Source organism: Balaenoptera ricei, chromosome 21 (assembly GCF_028023285.1).
Source record: "Balaenoptera ricei isolate mBalRic1 chromosome 21, mBalRic1.hap2, whole genome shotgun sequence".
Taxonomy (NCBI): Eukaryota; Metazoa; Chordata; class Mammalia; order Artiodactyla; family Balaenopteridae; genus Balaenoptera; species Balaenoptera ricei.
The window spans coordinates 31,986,788-32,007,102 of NC_082659.1; the positions used below are offsets into that span (position 1 = coordinate 31,986,788).

General features: G+C 48.7%; 1 protein-coding gene across 2 annotated transcripts in view; it reads right to left on the reverse strand.

The window, feature by feature from the left end:
• Positions 1-20,315, reverse strand: part of PLEKHA2 (pleckstrin homology domain containing A2) — a 56,384-nt gene that overhangs the window by 33,486 nt on the left and 2,583 nt on the right. For both annotated transcript variants that reach the window (XM_059909400.1, XM_059909401.1), the window contains exon 2: positions 11,532-11,695. In XM_059909400.1, the coding sequence (XP_059765383.1) occupies positions 11,532-11,672 (141 nt within the window). In that variant the 5' untranslated portion in view covers positions 11,673-11,695. The remainder of the gene's footprint in view (positions 1-11,531; positions 11,696-20,315) is intronic.

Consider the following 20,315-nt stretch of genomic DNA (forward strand, 5'->3'; position numbering starts at 1 on the left):
TCGCCCGCTTCAGAAACAAGGCCACATCAGTCTCCCAGCCCAGCCACCCTGGGACGGGGGTGTCCCCACGCCCCTCACCACGGCCCACGCTCGGCCTGCCTGCTCCTAGGCTCACAGGCACCTCCCTCCACCATGAGGAGCCAGGAAAATCTGACGCATGTCTGAAAATGCAGCTTCCCTCCACCTTCCTCCCCACCCAGGGGGAAGTGAGTGACAGGAGAAAATAGCACCAAGATCACAGAGGCTCGATCCAGACGGATGGCTCAGCGTCCACTCCGATTGCTGGACCTCGGAGATGAATGACAACAGCTCGCTGCCAGGATGGCAGCCCGGGGCAGGCACTTCCCGGGCCAGGAAGAATGTGCCAGCTGCCTGAGCAGAGGGCTTTGCAGCCAGATGTCAGGGCAAGGACACCAGGAGCCAGCACCTGGGGAGGGCCAGGCGTCAGAGCCCACGCAAGCACCATCTCCCCCGGGGAAACGATGGGAGGCCCTGCCTTCACAAAGCCTTGCTGTCCACCGCCGCAGCCTGCCCGGCCCTCCCGCCCCCGCCTGAATTCGTGCACGCCATCCGCCAGCTCTGGTGCACATCAGCCTGTCCCGGGCAGCCTGTTTTAAAAGGCCCAGGCTCAAGCCTCACCCGAAAGAACACTGAATCAGAATCAAGTGGAATACGGTCAGAAAGTGCACATTCATTTTTCAAGCATCCCCTAAATAGGCCCACGTTTGAGAACACTGGTCTACATGACAAAATCTAGCCCTGGACTTTTTGTTGTTGTTTCTGGCCACACGGTGCGGCTTGCGGAATCTTAGTTCCCCGACCAGGGATCGAAACCGTGCCCACCCCCCTGCAGTAGAAGTGCGGAGTCCTAACCACTGGACCGCCAGGGAAGTCCCCAGCCCTGAGTTTTGTATTGGAGTGTATTTTACTGTGAGTTTAAGTCTCTTCTTGCTAGATTTTAAGCACTTTGAGGACATGAGTAGCACCTTATTCCTCTACCCAGGAGACAACTCGATTTTTAAATGAAAACACAATTTGCATGGTGGTTAAGTTCGCAAACCAGTCCTTAAGAGCCTGCTACCCTCATAGGATACCGGACAACCAGGACAGCTTCTCTCTACCACTGGCAAACACTGTGCCTTCGAGAAGACCTGTTCAAGCTCGAACTTGGGTGTCACTTGAGTCTGCAGTTCCCCTGTCCTGGGGCAGGAACTGGGTGCAGGGGGGAGCGAAAGGAAAGAGTCCCCAGTAGAAGGGAGTCAAGGACCTGGGGGAGGGAGTTGAGGAAGGGGTTAGGGAGGGGCCAGCAGGCGGGGAGCGGAGACAGAGGTTTGCGGGGAGGCTGCCTGTGTGGATCACCTGGGGACATTTTCATACAAAGAATGCCCCTGCTTCATCCCAGGGTTTTAACATAAAGGGTAGGGCCCAGGCACCTGTATGTTTTTAAAGCTCGAAGGTGATTCCACCGTACGGCCAGGTCTCAGGCCCCCAGCTGCAGACTCTGGCTGGGCCTGCCGACTCTGCACTGGAGATCCAGCAGCGGGTGAGAGAGGCCAGTCACCCTGTCGTTGCACCATCACCAAGAGGGAAGAGGAAGACGCCAGGGCAGTGGGCAGAGAGGGCGAAGGAGATCCCAGCACCACGCTGGGTGTCTGTGAGTCAGGAGCAGCCTGTCCATTTCTGGGGCTTCTAAATTTTCTGGAACAACGTAGGGCACAGGGCACGTTCCTATTTAATGGCGGATGGTTTTAGGAAGACGTGGCCAACCCTTGCTTTCTGCTCAAGGGTTCTCCTGCCACCAAGGGCCTCAAGGGACCTCCCACTCCCTTGAGTGGGAAGCAGGGGGCTGCTTCTTTCCCATCACCAAGGAAGGAGCTGAGGTGCCCACAGAGATGTGACACACCTCCCAGGGGAAGCCTTTTTTCTAGAAGCAACATTGTTTCTTGAAAGAGAAAAATGTCCCCATCTTCTAGTGAGAGTAACAAGAACACAGAAATGACCAGAAGACCTATCTACAGATTCCTAAATTCATGGAATGTCAGAGCCAGAAGGTTCTGCGCCCGCCCCATCATTCACCACGAGTCCTCTAAGCCTCACCTTGGGGAAATGACTTCCTCAAGGAGCCAAGTGAAGACAGACAGAGGTCCGAACTCCCAGAGTCAATCGGGTGCTTTGGCAGAGCACAGCCCGAGAAAGGAAGGCGGAAACTGACAAATGTTTAGAGTCTGTTTTGCACCAAGCCTGCTGCACACTGTCAGTTCATCCTAACAACCCATTTCACAGGTGAGGAAACTCGGGATGGAGCAGGAGAAGCAAGTGCTCCGGGTCACATGGGTACTGGGTAGTCAGGCGAGGATTTGAACCCAGCCCTCCTTGATTCTCAAATACCATGCACTTGCCTTTAATACCAGGCCACCTCCTGTGAGACAGTCCTTCACATCTACCAGGACCTGCTCATTATCTAAGAGTTGATTATCACCGAAAGGTAAATACAAGAGCCGGACCAGCAGGGTTACACCAAGACGCCCTAAACAGTTGCCCAAACTGGGCAGGGCAAGAACTAGTCAAACTGGCTCTTGGGTGCCAACTCCAAAAGACCAGGATTCAGAGAGCGAACAGGGAGAAGGAGAGATGCTGGGCCTTCTGACCTTCTCCTGTGTGTCTCCTGGGTGCCCGGCAGACAGTCAGGACCTTAAACTCAATAAGCCCACTCCTCACCCCTTTCCTCAACTCAGCCTCCAACACATTTGCCTCAAACTCAATCATCACGTCCCCTCCACCCTCTAAATGATTCCCTCCCCAACCTCCCCACGTCCATCAGCCGCTCCACATTCTCCCACAGTCAACCGGGTTACCACGCCTTCGACCGCTGAACTTCGCCCTTCGGTCACTCACCAAGCCTGCCACCATCTTCCTTCAATCGGCCTTTAGATCTATCTGTCTCTCCCTCTCTGTTCCCACTGCACCACCACCGTGCTGACACCCCAGGAAAATCCAGGACAAGGTCCTCGCTGTCCTCCCCAATTCCAGGCCCTCCCACTTCCCCGTCCATCCTGATGTCACTGCCAGAACAAACGTTAACAAATAGCACCTCTGTAGCACTTTAGAGTTTATCAAAGCACTCTCCCATTCATTACTTTATTTAGTCTTCACAGCAACAGTGTCAGAGTTAGAGACAACAGAGGCTCAAAAAAAGGGGTGTTTCCGAATTAACGTGTTCATCAAGTTGTCCTGTGCTTGACTGATATAACTAACAAGATGGATTCTGAAGCAAAATCTGATATGCAGCCCTTCTCGCAAACACACCATTGCCTGCTTTGCCTTAGAGACATTTTTTAAAATAATAAAATGGCATTCTTTTGTATATAAATAGATATATAACTATATAAAAATAGATGTATATAATAGATACACTAAACAAATGCTGAAGGTTACAATCTAAAGCAAAACTTAACGACAATATAACCGAAGACAAATTTTAAGAAAACTTAAAACAGTCATCACCATGGTTCTGCATTAGTAAAACCTCTGCTAAATTTCATAGCTTCCACCTCTTTAGCTGCTTGGACTTTACTTATTTTTTTTTTTTTAAAGGTAATTTTAAATTTATTTATTTATTAATTTATTTTTGGCTGTGTTGGGTCTTCGTTTCTGTGCGTGGGCTTTCTCTAGTTGTGGCAAGTGGGGGCCACTCTTCATCGCGGTGCGCGGGCCTCTCACTATCGCGGCCTCTCTTGTTGCGGAGCACAGGCTCCAGGCGCTCAGGCTCAGTAGTTGTGGCTCACGGGCCCAGTTGCTCCGTGGCATGTGGGATCTTCCCAGACCAGGGCTCGAACCCGTGTCCCCTGTATTGGCAGGCAGATTCTCAACCACTGCACCACCAGGGAAGCCCTGCTTGGACTTTAATATCCAGTAGTGCTAGCTATTAACATGATTGTCCCAAAGTGCTTCTTAATTTTTACTTCTTTTTAATTTAAACAAAGTACATCTTGTTATAAAAACGAGAATCGCCCTAAAGAGTAAGATTACTATAGAAAGTGCATAAAACAAAACTACACTTACAGTATTTTATATTAACTCTCAGAAAGTCCATACAACATTTTAATTCTAAAACCATTAATTTAATAATAATTTACCTTAAGCAGAATTTGCATTTTGCTGAAAAAAAAAAAAAAAAAAAAAAGATCTGTTGCTCGAAATCTTCTATTTGGAGGTTTTTTCCCCAAAGGAATTCTGCATTCTACTCTAACCCAGTATGGACAAAAACAGGCCAGAAATTCCACTTAACCCTTGAAATCATGTGTCTCCATGGATAGTTAATATACCAATTACATAAAATCCATGAATTAACAACACTTTGCCCCTAAAACTGATAAAGATCTGAAAGCTATCATGATGGTTATATGTGTTGAGAATATCTCTGGACAGACACACAAGAACCTGGAAACCCTGGCTGCTTCTAGTTAGGGGACCTGTGACTGGGGGCCAGGAGTGGAAGGGAGAAACGTGTCACTAAATCAGCTTTCCCACATTTAGAATTTTATACCATGTGTATGTATTGGCCATTTCTTAAAGAAAGTTATCTTCCTGCTTCTTGGCATTTTGACTTTCTTGGCAGGTTTAGCATATGATGCAAAAATCTTTTAAACATTGTTGGATTTCAGCCGAATTTTGCTCAAGGAGGTTTCTGATACAGAAAATGCAATTTTTAAAAAAATAGCAATTTTCACCCAGCCTTTAAGGCAAAACTATTGTCCATTCCATGTTACATGTTAGTATCATTTTCTACCACTCTTCTGTATTCTTTCTACTAAAATGCAGCCAAATATCCATCTTTTTGTAATACAGCTGAAGCTCTTTGCCCCTTTCAGTGGAAAGAACGGCTTTCAGCTTTAAAAAAAAAAAAAAAAAGCAAAAAGCAAAGGGCTTTTATCGGGGCCCCAGAGTTACAAGGAGAAATGCTATCTTTTTGGATATTATGATGATTCATAATTCACATCATGGCCTTTGTAAAGTAAGAGCATCTGAGTATTTATTGGCAAAAGAGAGAAAATACAATCTACAGAGTAAATCTGACAAGGACAACTATCTAGTGCAATACTGTTTTCATGCTTCTGTTTATCCTTTGTTCGGGACTATATAATTTAGTCTCACAATTACCTATCCACGTGGGCACCACAAGAGTTGAACGTAAGCATCGCCGTGCAACTAAAACATAGTTGGTTACTCGGTCAGTAATAAAGTAGAGCAGGCTAATTAAGAAATTTCACCTTTTCTGTCATGATAGGGACCAACATTAAATTAAATACATGTGCTGGTGCCATAATATCATTGTAACATTTGGCAGGAAATCCAGCCCATGTTTGTCTCTATTCAGGAATTATTTGTGTGCTTGATATTGTCAGCGGATTGATTTTTAAATGCATGAACCAAATCAGGGGCCATAGTCAACAGTATTGAAACTTTCCATTTATAGGGTCCTTTTTAGCTAATGGGTTTCATCCTCTATCTGTTTGGTGCCACCACTGCCTGGATTTAAAAAACCTTGATTTCATACTTTATCACATGGATTCTAAATTCCATCAGGCACTCAAGGCTGTACCTGGTCCACCACGCTGACCCCCGACACGCACCCACCACCATCCCGCCAGCGGACATGCCGCTGGCCTCCTAAATCTGCCGTTTTGCTGCAGCTCTGCTTCCAAGGGCTGTCCTCAGGTTACTGGATCCATTCCGTCCCCCTGCGTAGGGCCAGGACCATGACCGTCCACAGTGCGTTGTGCGTGCGAAGCCAGCTCCCTTGGGACCACTCTTGGGCCTGACTCACGGGGCATCTGGCTAAGCGTTTGCCGACTTCGGCCTGAGCTCAGACCCTCGTCGGGCTCCCTCCCCTTCCCTGTCCTGCTTCCCGGTTCTCTCCTTAATAAAGAACTTTCCACAGATCCTTGTCTCGGTGAGCCCTGGTCTCAGGGTCTCCTTCTGGGGAACTGGAGCCTGAACACGCTCCAAGCAGGCGAGCTCGCCTTCCCTCCTGGGCGCTGCCTCTGTCCCATAGTGGTGCTGCTTCCCTCGCGGGTGCCCTCCTGTCCCCTTGGGCTGTGCTTAGGACAAGGCGCCTAACAGTCAAGTGAGATACTATAAGTGAGAACACTTCAAACCTGTAAAATGCACTACAAACGTGAACCGCCTGTAGCAATAATGACTCCAACCTCGCTCATCCTTGCAGACCTGGATCTAAGCCACCCCTCCTTGAAGGGGTGCCCTGCAGCTCTCCCTGCCGCAATTTTATCTAATCCTCTATACCCTCACTTACAGTGCAAGCTCCATGAAGGCCCAGACTTCTTTGTCTTATGCACTGTTGCAGCCTCAGCATCTAGGCTGATGCCTGGCACATGGGGCATATTTAGCAAACATGTGTTAAATAACGATGCTGAATTCAAAGGTCTTGCTCTAGTCTCAGCCCCTTGGGAAACAGAAGGGCGAAAAGCCGGGTTAAGGATCACCCAGAGTGCCTACGATGACATGCCTAACGTACAAAACAACTCAGTGGCAGAGCCAGGACCTCATCCTTGATCTCTTGTCTCCCAGGCCTGGGACCGTTCCATCTGAGACCCCACCTCCAGGCCCTACATCTTCCCTGGACCGCAGGGGAAAACTGCAACCCCTTCTCCTTCACCCAAACTATTGGCATCTGGGCTGTTGACTTTAATGATACGCTACCTTGTTATAAAGACGGACTGGGTGACTTCCTTGGTGGCGCAGTGGTTAAGAATCCGCCTGCCAATGCGGGGGACACAGGTTCGATTCCCTGGCCCGGGAAGATCCCACATGCCGCGGAGCAACTAAGCCCGTGTGCCACAACTACTGAGCCTGCGCTCTAGAGCCTGTGAGCCACAGCTACTGAGCCCATGCACCACAACTACTGAAGCCCGTGCGCCTAGAGCCCGTGCTCTGCAACAGAGTAGCCTCCGCTCACCGCAACTAGAGAAAGCCCGTGTGCAGCAACGAAGACCCAATGCAGCCAAAAATAAATAAATAAAATTTAAAAAAATTTTTTTAAATAATAAATAAAGATGGACTGGGATTTTTAGCACTGTAGGGGTTTTTTTTTTGCTTTTTGTTTTTGTTGTTGCTGTTTACCAGTAAATTTATTTTATTTCTTTTTATTGAAGTACAGTTGATTTACACTGTTGTGTTAATTTCTGTTGTACAGCAAAGTGATTCAGTTATACATGTATATATATATATATATATATATATATATATATATATATACATTCGTTTTTTTAATATATTCTTTTCCATTGTGGTTTATCACAGGATACTGAATACAGTTCTCTGGGCTACACAGTAGGACCTTGTTGTTTATCCATTCTCTATATAAAAGCTTACATCTGCTAACCCCAGCCTCCCACTCCATCCCTCCCCTGCCCCCCTCCCCCCTCAGCAACCACTAGCACTGTAGTTTTATGTCTGCTGTTTTCATCTCCCCAACTAAACCTGAAGCTTCCTGGTGGCAAAGACCTCTCTGAATTCCCCTCCACACCGTCTTCAGGACCCTGCACAGGACGGAGCACACATATCCGTTGGAGGAAAGAGGCGGACAAAGATGAAGCGTGCAGACGCTGAAGTCAGACAGCCCTGGCTCCAGTGCCCGCTCGCACTTACCACCTGCATGGCCTTGAACAAAGCCGCGGACCATCTCTGCACCTTGCAGAGAAAGTGAGAGAGCCCCCGGGCCCCAGGATTACCGGGAGGACCTAATGAGATAACACATGCCAAGCATTCTGCACAATGGCTGGTATATGGCAACCACTCAGCAAGTATAACCTGCAGTTAGTAATACTAGTAGCAGTGGTAGTAAAAGCAGGCTCCCAAACACCGACTTCCAAGTGGTTTAAACAGGCAAAGACCAAAGACCTGAGTTCAGAAAAAATCCTGCTTATTAATGCCTATTGAATACCTAAACTATTATATCAGGTGTCTCCTTTTCCTTATACACTTAAGATGTTCAGTAACTACACACAGTCCCCAATGTCCTTCTCCACAGGGAAAGGCCAACCCCCCTCCCCCCGCAGTTTGCTTTTCTGGGTCACCTCCCATCCATCTCCTCCTGACTCCTGGCTCCCTGCTTCGCCCCACTTTGCAGAGATTGCATTGGGTGTAGACTCCATCCCCAGTCCCAGGAGAGCAGTGCTGGACACTTTGCATTTCACACAGGCATCCCTTCTGATAGCCTCATTCATTCATTCAATGAGCTCACATTTATCAAATGCTGGACACTTGGATCAAAAGCCAGATGAGCACCTCCCCTCTAGGACCTCCCAGCCCTGCAAGTCCCCCAGCTTCTCTTTCTTAATCACAGACTCACCTTTGAGAGCTCTCCTTCCTCCCAAGCAGCATTAGGATGACTGTCTCATTCTCAGTAATAATAGCAGGCGAGCTGGATTCAGATGGCCAGGGTTAGAATACCGGCTCAGTCACTTTTTTATGACAAAACCATGGGCAAATTTCTTTCCCTCTCTGCCTCACCCACCTCACCTTTAGAATGAGGATAATGATGCCTACCAACTAGACCTGTCGGAATGAAATGAAAACCCAATGAGCCTATATGGGATAAGAACCTAAAACAAGAGTGGATATATGCATATGTATAACTGATTCACTTTGCTATACACCTGAAACTAACACAACATTGTAAATCAACTATATTCCAATAAAAATTAAATAAATAAATAAAAATATAAGAGAGTGGGATAATAAAAACATTTTTCTAAATGTTTTATTTAGAAAAAGTGAAAAAGTCTTAAAGTTAGATTAATTGGTTTTTTTTAATAAATTTATTTATTTATTTAATTTTGGCTGCATTGGGTCTTCGTTGCTGCACGTGGGCTTTCTCTGGTTGTGGTGAATGGGGGCAACTCTTCGTTGCAGCGCGCGGGCTTCTCATTGCGGTGGCTTCTCTTGTTTCGGAGCACGGGTTCTAGGCGCGCGGGCTTCAGTAGTTGTGGCACGTGGGCTCAGTAGTTGTGGCTCGTGGGCTCTAGAGCGCAGGCTCAGTAGTTGTGGCGCACAGGCTTAGTTGCTGCGTGGCATGGGGGATCTTCCCGGACCAGGGATCGAACCAGTGTCCCCTGCATTGGCAGGCCGGTTCTTAACCACTGCGCCACCAGGGAAGTCCCAAGTTAGAGTAATTGTATCCAAAATGCCTACTAACTGTTATGCAGTAAAATCATTTATATACTCAAAAAAAAAAAAAACAATGAAGTCTTTAGAACAGTGCGTGGCACATAGTAATAAATGCTCACTGATACCATTTTACAACTTACAAAAAAGATCTACCCTTTAGTTGGAACAGCTGTTTGGTGTTAACACAACAAAGAGCTAAGCTAACCACTGAAGAAGAAGAAGTAAAATGTTCTGAACTATTGCTATATCACAGCAAGACTCTCCTTTTTTAGGCATCTGCCAAGCCAGCTAAAACCTCCGCTTCCAGGGAAAATGTAAAGAATCTCGAGCAGGGACCACAAGTTCTATTTGTAACTCAAACTCAAAGAAGGCTCTAGAACAAAGAGCATCCTGACAGCTCAGGGGGCAGAGAGGTGCAGGAGGCTGCCCTGGGCAGGGTGCGACCTGCCGCAGAGGCTGACCCCAGGGATCCCAGCAAGGCGGCCCGAGGCACAGCGTCCGAGGGAAATGCAGGTTCTGGAACCAAGGGACAGCCAAATCAGAGGGCAGGACACAGCAAGGGAAATCCCTAGCACTGGCAACAGCTGAGATCCGAGATGGTGGCAATGTGGTCCTGGGTGATCCGTCACCAACGGCAAGACTCTCGGCCTGTAGCCCAGGGCGCGAAGGAGGGTCCACTCTCAGGGGAGGGAGCTGGCAACAGCTGGGCAGGATTCCCCAAGCATGTGAATTTCAGTTAGCAACAGTCCTGGCAGGAAGCATGGCACTAAGCAGGTAAATCAGGACAAAAATCCATTCGAAACACCAGAGCTAATAAGGCAGGTGAGCAGGAGAAGGTACACAAAGGGAGAAAAGGGAAAAGATTAGACCCAGAGACCCCAGCCTGGGGCTCAGCCCTGGCCCATCAGAAGCCAAGTGTACTGGCAACAAAGACTTGATTCCAATCCCTCCAACGGTGGGAAGGCAGCACCTTAAATGCTACTTCCTTTCATAGTAGATGTGTTGACCCAGCTGTGGGCACCCGTGCAGAGCAATGGAGGGAAAATGATGCAGCAGAGCCCAAAGGCAAACCCAAGACCAAAACATCGTAAGAGGCGAGCATTCCAGGTACGTCAAGGATGGGAGTGTCTGCGTGTAGGTTTCACTCTGCACGCTCAGCACATTAAATGAAAGTCGCCCACAGAAGGGTTTACCAGGGATGTGGGGTGAAACGTGGGGCTTCTATTTAGGGTTAAGTCTTTCCCAGAGAAGGCGATTAGTGGCAGTGACCTGAGTACGTTGTCTGTATTTATAGCATTTTCTCTCAGCCATCAAATCCAGAGGACAAATGCCAAAGGCCTCTAGAGGGTGAGTACCCGGATTTTTTCCACTTCACCTCTTAAAGCAAAACCCCTCCCCTAACACTCAGACTCTCCTCTGCCCAAGTCTCTGAACGAGAGCCAGCTCTCACCCCACACACCCCTTCCCGCCCCAACAGGGCTGTGACCCACGACCCTGCTGGGTCCAGAGGCCATGCCAGGCCTTGGGGCGGGAAGGGGTGTGGGACCCACCAGACTGCTCCAGGGAAGCAGGAAAGGAAGAGCGAACCACACTCACAGCGCCAGAAAAGAAGACCTGAGATCCCAAATCAGGAGCAGAGCAACTTTTTCCCAGACTGGTGATGACTCAAGGGATTCCTGGGCACAGCAATAAAGCCTCGGGGGCTGTCTTCGTGCCTGATGCCCCAAAACGCTAAGTGAGTCACCCCGTTCTGCTGCGTCCTTGCCAAAGTCAACTCCAATGTGAGCCTCAGTTTCTCGTCTGTCACAAACTGGGTGGCCCCAAAGTCACCTCCCACCCAGGATCCTATGACTGCCTGAGCAGGAGACCAAACAGGTCCAACCTTTGTCCAGTTCAGGGAACCAGGTCAATTCTCTGCTGGGTAGGAGTCCCAGACTGGAAGAGCAGGAGTGGTCACGAGGCTGCACTCCTGACAGAGGTAAGAGGAAGCAAGCCATGCCTCAGAGCCTGCACCCAGCCCAGCCAGCCTCTGCCGGACTTTTGCAAGTGTTAAATTCCTAGGCCTGAGAAAAGACACCAGATCCCCCGGGGCAGGAGAGAGATGAGCTTCCTCCTCCTCCAGCTAAGACCTGGGATGGTTTCCTGTGCATGTGTGTATGCGTGTGTGTGTGTGTGTGTGTGTGTGCGTGCGTGTGTGCCTTTGTGGGGTTTTTCCCTCCCTCCTGACCAGCAGGTTGTGCTGCCCATGAGAGAGGGAGCCCTTGAGGCTAACCCTGTGTGCACCACCCCCCCAGCAATGATGGGCGGCCGGCCGCCCTGCCTCTTCCCATACCATCTCTTACCTGGGGGTTGTCCATGTACCAGAGAAGGCAGTTGGCCTGCGTGTCCAGAATAAAGTACCTCCGCAGAAACTTGCCGCTGTTCTCATTCTCCTCGATGTCCAGGAACCCACAGATTCGGTTCTGCCGATCCACATAAGGCATTCCTGGGCTCTGCTCACATTACCCTGTGTGGCAGGAGGGAGGGAGGGGCCATGAGAAGGAGAGTAAAGCGGGTGCCTCACTCCGGCCTGACTCCCCTCTGCCAGAAGGGAGGCTGGCACCCTCTCCCACTGGTGTCCTTCCCCAGGGCCCCAGATGCCCCACCCCAACCAGACCCTGGAAACTTCTGTCAACTCTGTTCCATGAACAGTCACCAAAATCCATTAATTCAACTAACTTTCCTGAGGCTCCACTACGTGCCAAGCAGAGAGCTAGGCAACTTTACACGCGTGGAAGATGTGAGTCTCGACTCTGGGTCAGGGGCCTGGGTTCAAATCCCAGTTCTGGCCACTTACTGATGTTTGTGTGACCACAAACTGTTTAACCTTTCCATGCCTCAGTTTCTGCATCTGTAAAATGGGGATAATAATAGGACCTACACCAGATTTTGTTGAGAATTAAGTACGTGGCAGACATAAAGCATTCATAAACACTAGGTATTATTATCACTCTTCAGAAAAGCCTTGTAAAGTAGGTTATAACCCAATTTTATACGTAAAGAAACTATTGCAGAGAGGATTTAAGCTCCAGTGCAAACACCTGGATAAACTCTGCCGAGAATTCAGGTGTGAAGAGCTGCCCCTGCAGCTCCATGAAGGTACCAAGGAATCAAATCCGAGGGGTTCCTGGGGCCTGGGGCAGGGCCACACCCCTCAGCCCCAGGATCACTTCCTTCACTTTGCTGTTTCCCAGAAGCCACTTGTAATCGAAGGAATGAGGGAGCAGAAGAATGCCCAACCCTGAACACTTTCCTGATTGCAGAAGAGGGTCCGGCGATTTGAGACAATCCGCACCCTCAGACGGGCCTCCCCTCTCCTGGCTCCCTTCTGTCTGTCTGAAGAGCCAAAGGAAAAGGCAGGCGCTCTGTTCTCCTCCCCAAGAGGAAAACCACCCTCCAACAGGCAGCTACACCCCACCTGGACGCACAATGCACTGCAGAAGTGGGACACAGTGCCCAAGGGTTAGAAAACCCCACGTGACAGTCAGACCTTCAAGGACAGACGCCACCCACCCCGCCCACCCCTGGTCCTGCTTGGCTCCAACAAAGCAAAAATTCACTGTGACCCAAGCCCGCCATGGCCCTGAGCCTATGACTAAGCACGACTGAGAGACGGCTGGCTTCGGGCCGTGCCCTGCACCATGACCCTAGGTCAGCCCGTGAGCTACCAACATGCCACGCCCGCAGGCTTCCTGGCCAGGAGGAAAGTCCCACATGCAGAGACGCACATTTCCACAAGACGGGGCGAATTCTAAGGATGTGGATGGTGGCGTGGTCTGCTCTCTCCTGCCCCCGCAAGGGGCCTTGCGGTGCTGAGACGCTGCCCCAAGAAAAAAATACCCTGCTCACACACCAGGATGCCAGGAAACAGTGAATCCCTTGATTCCAGGTAAGGTCAGGCAGAATCCCAAAGGGGCAGATGACTCAGTCAGGAGGGAGACGGGTCAGGGGATCCCACGGCGACTCGCTGGGCAATGATGGGGGACAAAAAAGGAAAGCAGGCAGGGAAACAGGACACAGATGAAACAGCACAGCTAGAAAGGAGTAAAAGAGGAGGAGAGAAAAGGAGGAAAAGTGGAAAGAGGAGGTTTAAAAAGATGGCAGAGGAGAACGAAGTAGCAGCACAGTGGGAGAGGAAGACCCCGAGGGTGAGGGCCAGTGGGGACACCCCTGCACACAGTGCATCACGTGGTCAGAGGTCCCTGGGGCCAGACCCCCAGCTTCTCGGTACCTCCCAAAACTAAGCCTCCATCCCAGCTCCCGTCTCACCACTGGCCAATGTGAGTTCAGGAAAGGGAGAGAGATGGGTTCTCACCACTGGCCAATGTGAGTTCAGGAAAGGGAGAGAGATGGGTTCAAGCCAACGGGTAGGGTCAAAAATGGGGAGGGAGAGGCCCAGCGCTGGTTGGGGAGGAAGCGGATCCCTGAGAAAGGACGCGGCTTTCCCCAGGGAATCAGGGGAAATCAGGAGTCCCAGGCGGAAAGGCTGGGTCGGCCCTGCAGTGAGGGTGCACCCAACCCCCAAGAAAACTCAGCAAATTCCCCTGATGCCAGCCCAGCCACAGAGACAGACGTTCCGGGGGATTCAGCGCTGTCGCCACCCCGGGACATCCCTAAGGGGAAGGGTACAAACTGCAGTGGATAACAAAGCCAACCGTCTCTGGGTGCAGCCGGTCAGCACAGCACCCGACTTCACGCTGCCTTTCCAATGTCTCCTCTTCAGCCCAAGGGGCCTTTTTCTCAAGTCAGAGGCCAGAGGAGCCACTCTTCCCACAATCCTCCAACAGTCTACTCTTGTAGAGGGGGCTTCCCACTTGCATGGTGGGAGAGGACCCTCAGGGACCAAAAGGAAAGATGATGAAAAGAAGAAATCTGGTTACACATCTCCTGACTGTGGTTCTAGCCCAGAAAAAAAAAGCTGCTCAGATGTCCTGAGAAGCAGCTGAGTCACAGGGCTCATCAGCATGTGGGAGGTGGGTGGGGGCAGGATGGGCTGCAGGAGAACCAAGCATCACACGGAAGTGTGGTTAGAACGAACAAGCCCACCCACACACAAGCGACAAACCCAAAGATGGCGCAGACACACAAACCTGAGGTCCTGAGCCCGGCCCTCTGACACTGCATCCTCATCCTGTGGGTGCATCCCTTGTCCCAGCAGCTGCTGGTACAGAGAGCCAGCCGCCCCCGGCCCCCAATCCCCTCTCCCTGCTTCTTCAACCTGCCCCCCAGCATCGTCCAAGTCTCCGTTGGCTCCTCCCCTTTCTCCCAGAGAGGCCTCTCAAATGCGATTAACTCTGCCACCCCCACCCCCAGCCCCGAAAACCAGGCAGGGAGGGGAGAAAAGGAAGTGCCAGCAACCGATCCATAAGGGGCAGGACACCCTGATGCACATACACATACTGTCTATCACCTCTTCGAAATGTCCTTTCCAACTTGCATGACGCTCCTCGGTTATACAGTTCTAGCCTGTCTTTTAAACTTTAAAATCACTTGTTATCTTAAATTTCATTTTAACCGAGTTCCCCAGTGTAAAAATACTGGGGGGAGGGTGACACTGGGTGATGCGCCCCAGGACTTGCCCCATGCATATCCCCAGCCCCACCGTATCCTGGGTCCCTCGCCTGGACGGTGACTCTCGGCCCATCTCCTGGGACAGCACGCAAAGTGTTCTGGCTGGGTCAGAGCACCGGACGGTACTCTCTCAGGCCAGCCCCTCCACCTTCGCTCTAATTCCTAACGAGACCACCCAGCGAGGCGCTCCTAGGCCATCACAACACATGCACGACAAAAAGCACAGACTCTGTGCGCAGGAAGGGACCTCGGTCCACCGCACTCAGCACCCTGTCTTTCCAAAGCATGCCAATCTCCCCAGCGTTTTCCGTTTCTAGTGCAAAATTCACAATATAACAATGCTGGCATTAAAAAAAAAATCACTCTAGCCAACTGTTTTCACTTTTGCATGCTTTTTCATGCTTCTGTCCACATAATCAACCTTCTTAAAACTTTAAATTATACCATAAACATGTTCCATGTTGCTACACGGTCTTTATAATCAGTGTTTTTAATGGTTGCATAACATCACTGGACTGGATTTACTATAATTTACTTAAGCCATTTCTCCATGACTAGACAGTTAGATGATATCCAATTTTTCTAATGCTAAGATTCATCTTTTTATACTTTGTTTCTTCTTTTACACATGGATACAGCATAAATTCCAAGTAGTAATAAGACTAGATCATAGGTTATGAACTTTTATAACTCTTGAGACTTATTACAAAATTGCTTTCTAAAAGTATTTCATCTGTTTACACTGCAGCCAGCAATATATTGTTACCATTGCTATAATCTTACATACATAATGTTCTCATTATTTTAAACTGTGGCTAGTTTAAATATATAATGACGCCCAGTGAGGCAGAACATTTTTTCATGTTTGTTTCCTGCTTCACATTCCTTCCTAGACTTTGTTAAATGCAAATCAAAATTATGTGTGCACACAATCAATTTCTCTCCCTCTCTCTCCCTCTCCCTCCCTCCCTCCCTCCCTTTCTCTCTTTCTCGCTCTCTCTCTCACACACACACACACCCCAAACAAAACCAAAACATAGTCTCAATAATTCAAATAAGTAAATAATGTACCTTAATGAAAAGTAAAATAGAAAAGAGGCAAGTTTTACACCATCTAGATTTCCTTAGTACATAAGTTGCTAAGCATGTGCTGCAAATGAAAATATGTTAAATATTTAATTGATGGTAAAAGTGAAACTTTTTTTTTTTTGGCCGCGAGGCTCTCGGGATCTTAGCTCCACCACCAGGGAGGGATCAAACCCAGGCCCCCTGCAGTGGAAGCACAGAGTCCTAACCACTGGACCCCCAGGGAATTCCCAAAAGTGAAACTTTTAGAAAGAAAGGGACTTTGCATGGAGTTACCCATTGATCAGCAGCAGAAAATGGGTTAAATGTCAACTAACCCGAGATTCCTGGCCAACACTTGCCCGCTGACGAGATGAAGCTCGTGAGAAAAGAATCAATGGCTGCCCACCATCAAATGAGGTGAGGGCACAGGGCAATATCCCTGTCCCAAATATCTCCTCTACTGCCCATTGCAGTGCCTAAGCCTCCATCACTGGAGGAGATTCAAGCCAAGAATAAAATTCTCCCCTAGGAATTGAGACAACTGACATCTTTATCAGGCTCATTAATATACGAGAGACAACTTGGGACCAAGACCCTAAGAAAATAAAACATGTCCCAACGGGAGACTGAGGCCTTAGCGGGGAAGAAAAGTAAGAAGGCTGTCTCCTGAAGACACTTCTTAGGATTCTTATACACCCGGGACAGTAGTATGAAGCTTTCTGGAAAGCAATTTGGCAGTATGGAACAAGAGAGCTAAAAATGTTCATATCCTTTGACCCAGAAATTCTACTTCTAGAATTCCATCCAAGTAAATAAACAAAGATGCAAATACAGATTAAAATAAAACGATGGCAACTGCAACAGAATTTATAATGACACAAAGTTGGAAATGCCCTGAATGTCCAAATGATTAGGGAATAATAAATAAATGATAGGACATTCACATAAGGAAATGCTTCACAATCTTTAAATAGCTATGTTTTCAAGTACTTTTAAATGAATTAGGGAAAAACTCCCCAAAAGTTTTTTAAAGATACAATAATATGATTTAGAATATGACCCCAGTCCTCTCAGTATTATTTTTATATTTCTATATTTGGATAGAAAAAGACTGACATCCAGGCACTAAAATATTAGCAGTTATTATCTATGGGTCACGGGCGAATTTTATCTACATCTATATTTTTTTCCATATTTTCCAAATTTTCTACAGGAAATGTATGTTACTTTATTTAGCAGGAGGGAAAGCTATTTAACTCCACACACACCCCCATCCCCAGGGTACAAGTTTTGAAGCTGAGAATAAATTTCTCAATTCTCCAGAGTCCATAAACAAGCAAAACCTTGCCTAAATTATAGCACTCTTGGGACTTCTTAGTGTTTCAAAGTCTTAAATCTAATAAAGCCATGTTCCACCCATCACAACTGCCCAAAAGCTAGGTACCTACCCAGAGGGCTTCGGCACCCTCCAATCTAGTTGGGTTTCTTACTTCCTACTGCAGCCTCCCCTAAGAGAGGCTCTTTCTTTCCTCTCTGGGTTTGGTTACTTGCTCTCTGGTCTTCATAAGAGGAGCCCCTGTCCTGGGGGTCAACTGAAGATTCACACCCAAGTCCGTGCCTCTTTCCCTCTGTTGTCACAGAGCCTGCAACACAGCAAGCCCAGAAGTAGGGATCCTGACAAAGACCCTCCCCCCCAGTGGAATCTTCCTTCTTGAAACTTGGGAGATGGGACTGACGTCTTTAAGTTAAATGTCTAGATAGATGAATGAAAAGATGGATAAATAGGTTTGGGTTTTTTTAAAGAAAAGCTAAAGAGCTATTAAGTCATGAAAGCTCTGGCTGACTGTACCGGACGTCTTATTTTTAAGATCTCTAATGTGGCTTGAAGATACAGGAAAAAATAGAGTGAAATAAGGGAGATTCATCTGCCTGATCGTCCTGATACTTCCGAGGTAAACACAAACGAAAGAAAGTGGTAACAGAGATAAAGCCTTAAATGGTATTGGCCCCAGGATGAAATAATCCACTATAATCTCCGGTAGTTCAAAACTCAAAAAAACTGAATCCATTTTTAAATTTGGATATTTTTCTTCCATGTTACTTGGCGTTGGTAGGAAAGGGAATTTCAGGGATTTTGCTCCAGAAAAAAAGTCAGGAAGGTGTTTCTAAACATAGTGGGGCGGGCAGGGGTGCAGCGAACGCATCTGCTGTCTTGTCATCCCCGAGGGCGGAAGCTGCATCAGTGGTAAGTGAGAGGGATACCAACAGGAAATTGCTACATTTCTACAGGAGAAAGTTAATCGGGAAATGACATCAGAGGTCTCAGAGAGGGCTGTAATAAGCAGACAGGAACTGGGGTGTGGAGGTTAGAAAATGTATGGGCCATGCGAACAGAGAGTTCGCCTATGTTTCCATCTCCCGCCTACATAAGGGTGCACTGCGGAGGGCCCACGGACGCCCGGGGCCCAGTGAAAACACAAGAACCACAACAACAAAACGCAAGCATGGCTATTTCAGAGCACAGCTCTGAGGCTGGGCCAAAGACTCTAACTTCCAAAATGTGGGAACATCTATTTCCTACTGTTATAATATCATTGCATTCTGAAGCTGTCATAAGAGCACATTCCAAATAGTCTGAGGCCGGAGAATAATGTGAGCGAGAAGGGAATGTACTGAGAACACGTTCCCAGCGGAAGAACAGGCTGAGGAATGCAGACATCCACAGGAATGGGGAGGGCAAGAGAAGGTGCCCAACGTCCCCTGGACCCGAGAACTCTGAATGGAGGGCAAGAGACACTCGAGGAATTTTTTAAGGGAAAAAAATACTGGGGAAAAGGCAGGAACGACTGACTACTGATACCACTCCAACAAAGATGCCAAAAACAGCAAAACGTTTTAAACACTCATGACCTCTCTGAACAGCAGCTTCATCTACGTTCAGAGAAAATGTGGTTGTTAGAGCTGGTAGGAAACAAAGGCCTGCCCTTGACTCAAGGCTCCTGAGACCACCTCCCCCTCCGAGAGTTCACCAGCCCAGGGAGCAGCCCCAGGGGTTATAAATAGCCTATAAAAACTGAGATCTCCCACTTTCAGAATCCAGTTGCTAGGCTCTGCGATTCAGTTTCACTGTAGGGCCTCTTACTGGTAGCAAGCAGCACAGGAGCTTGATCTTCATTTAAAACTTGACCTTCTCACCCACTAACACCTGGGCAGTAGGAGAATGAAAAGAAAGCATCCTTATTTCTCCTATGTACTAGCCTTTTGCAAAGTGCTGGGGGAACGTCTAAACGGCCTAAGCCTGCCCGTCTAAAGGCACCGTGCTCCCGTCTCTGGATGTACGGAAGGAGGAGGGGCCAGGTGTGGCACGGAGCACGTGCAGGTGACAAGGATCGGTCTGAGAGCATCCGACGAAACTCTTGCAAGAACGTGACCATTGAAGAGGGCGTGCTGATTTCAGTTACCCACCGATGTGCTGCAGTGAAGTGAAAGAGCGTGGGTTTTAGAGTCAGACAGACTCTACTAAACTCTTCAGGGCCTATTTCCTCATTTGCAAAATGGAGAGAATCGCTGTACCTACTTCAAAGGCTGCTGTGTGGATTAAACGAAATAATGTGTGAAAAGTGCTTAAGAGGAGGTCTGGCAAACTAAGCGCTGGGTAACTGTTGTTGTTAAGATGTGTGCGTGTGTAGTGCCTCACAAGTAGTACGTGGCTCCCACCACTAGGTAAAACACGGCAGGCAGCTGCAGGCCGTCTCCACCCCTCAAATATCAATAAGTAAATCCCACTGGGAAAGCAGTGACGCTGGAATCCCTCACAAAGAAAGGCATAAGCTGCCCTTACTCTTCTGTCTACTCCAAGAACCATCATATTTCTCATCTCGAAAATTCTCCAAAAGGTTAAAAAAAACAGTCTAAGAGATCCACCGACTCCATCTCGGCCAGGCCACCCTGAAAGTTAACAGAACCAGGCCTGCGATCAGATGCCAAGGAAGGGCCTCTGGAGCAACCTCCTGCACGGCCCGTGGGAGAATCACAGCAGCAGAGATCCGCTCTGCACATGGATGGCCAAAAGGGAGTCCTAGCTGATGGGAGGGCGAGCCCTTGCCTTTGCACTTTAACCACAGCGTTTCTCAGGGAGAAGGGGACCTCCCTCTTTATCTCAGCTGGCAGGGCAGAAAGGCAGCCCAAGGTTCGGAGTAAAGGTCAACGGGGCCTTCCAATGACTGTCCCACTGCAGCAACCACAGGCCTGTGCAGAACGGGAAGCAAGGGACCCCATCCCTCCCGCCCCCCAGCAGCCCTGTCTCCCTGCCCTGGCCAATTCCCTGGCTCAGTGAGGGGCTTATATCAGGCACGGCTGGGATTCTGCTCTTGCCATAGACTGTCACACTATAATATTTGCTCTGCTTCCTTCCTTTCCAAAGCCTAACAGATTGGATTGCCGGAGTC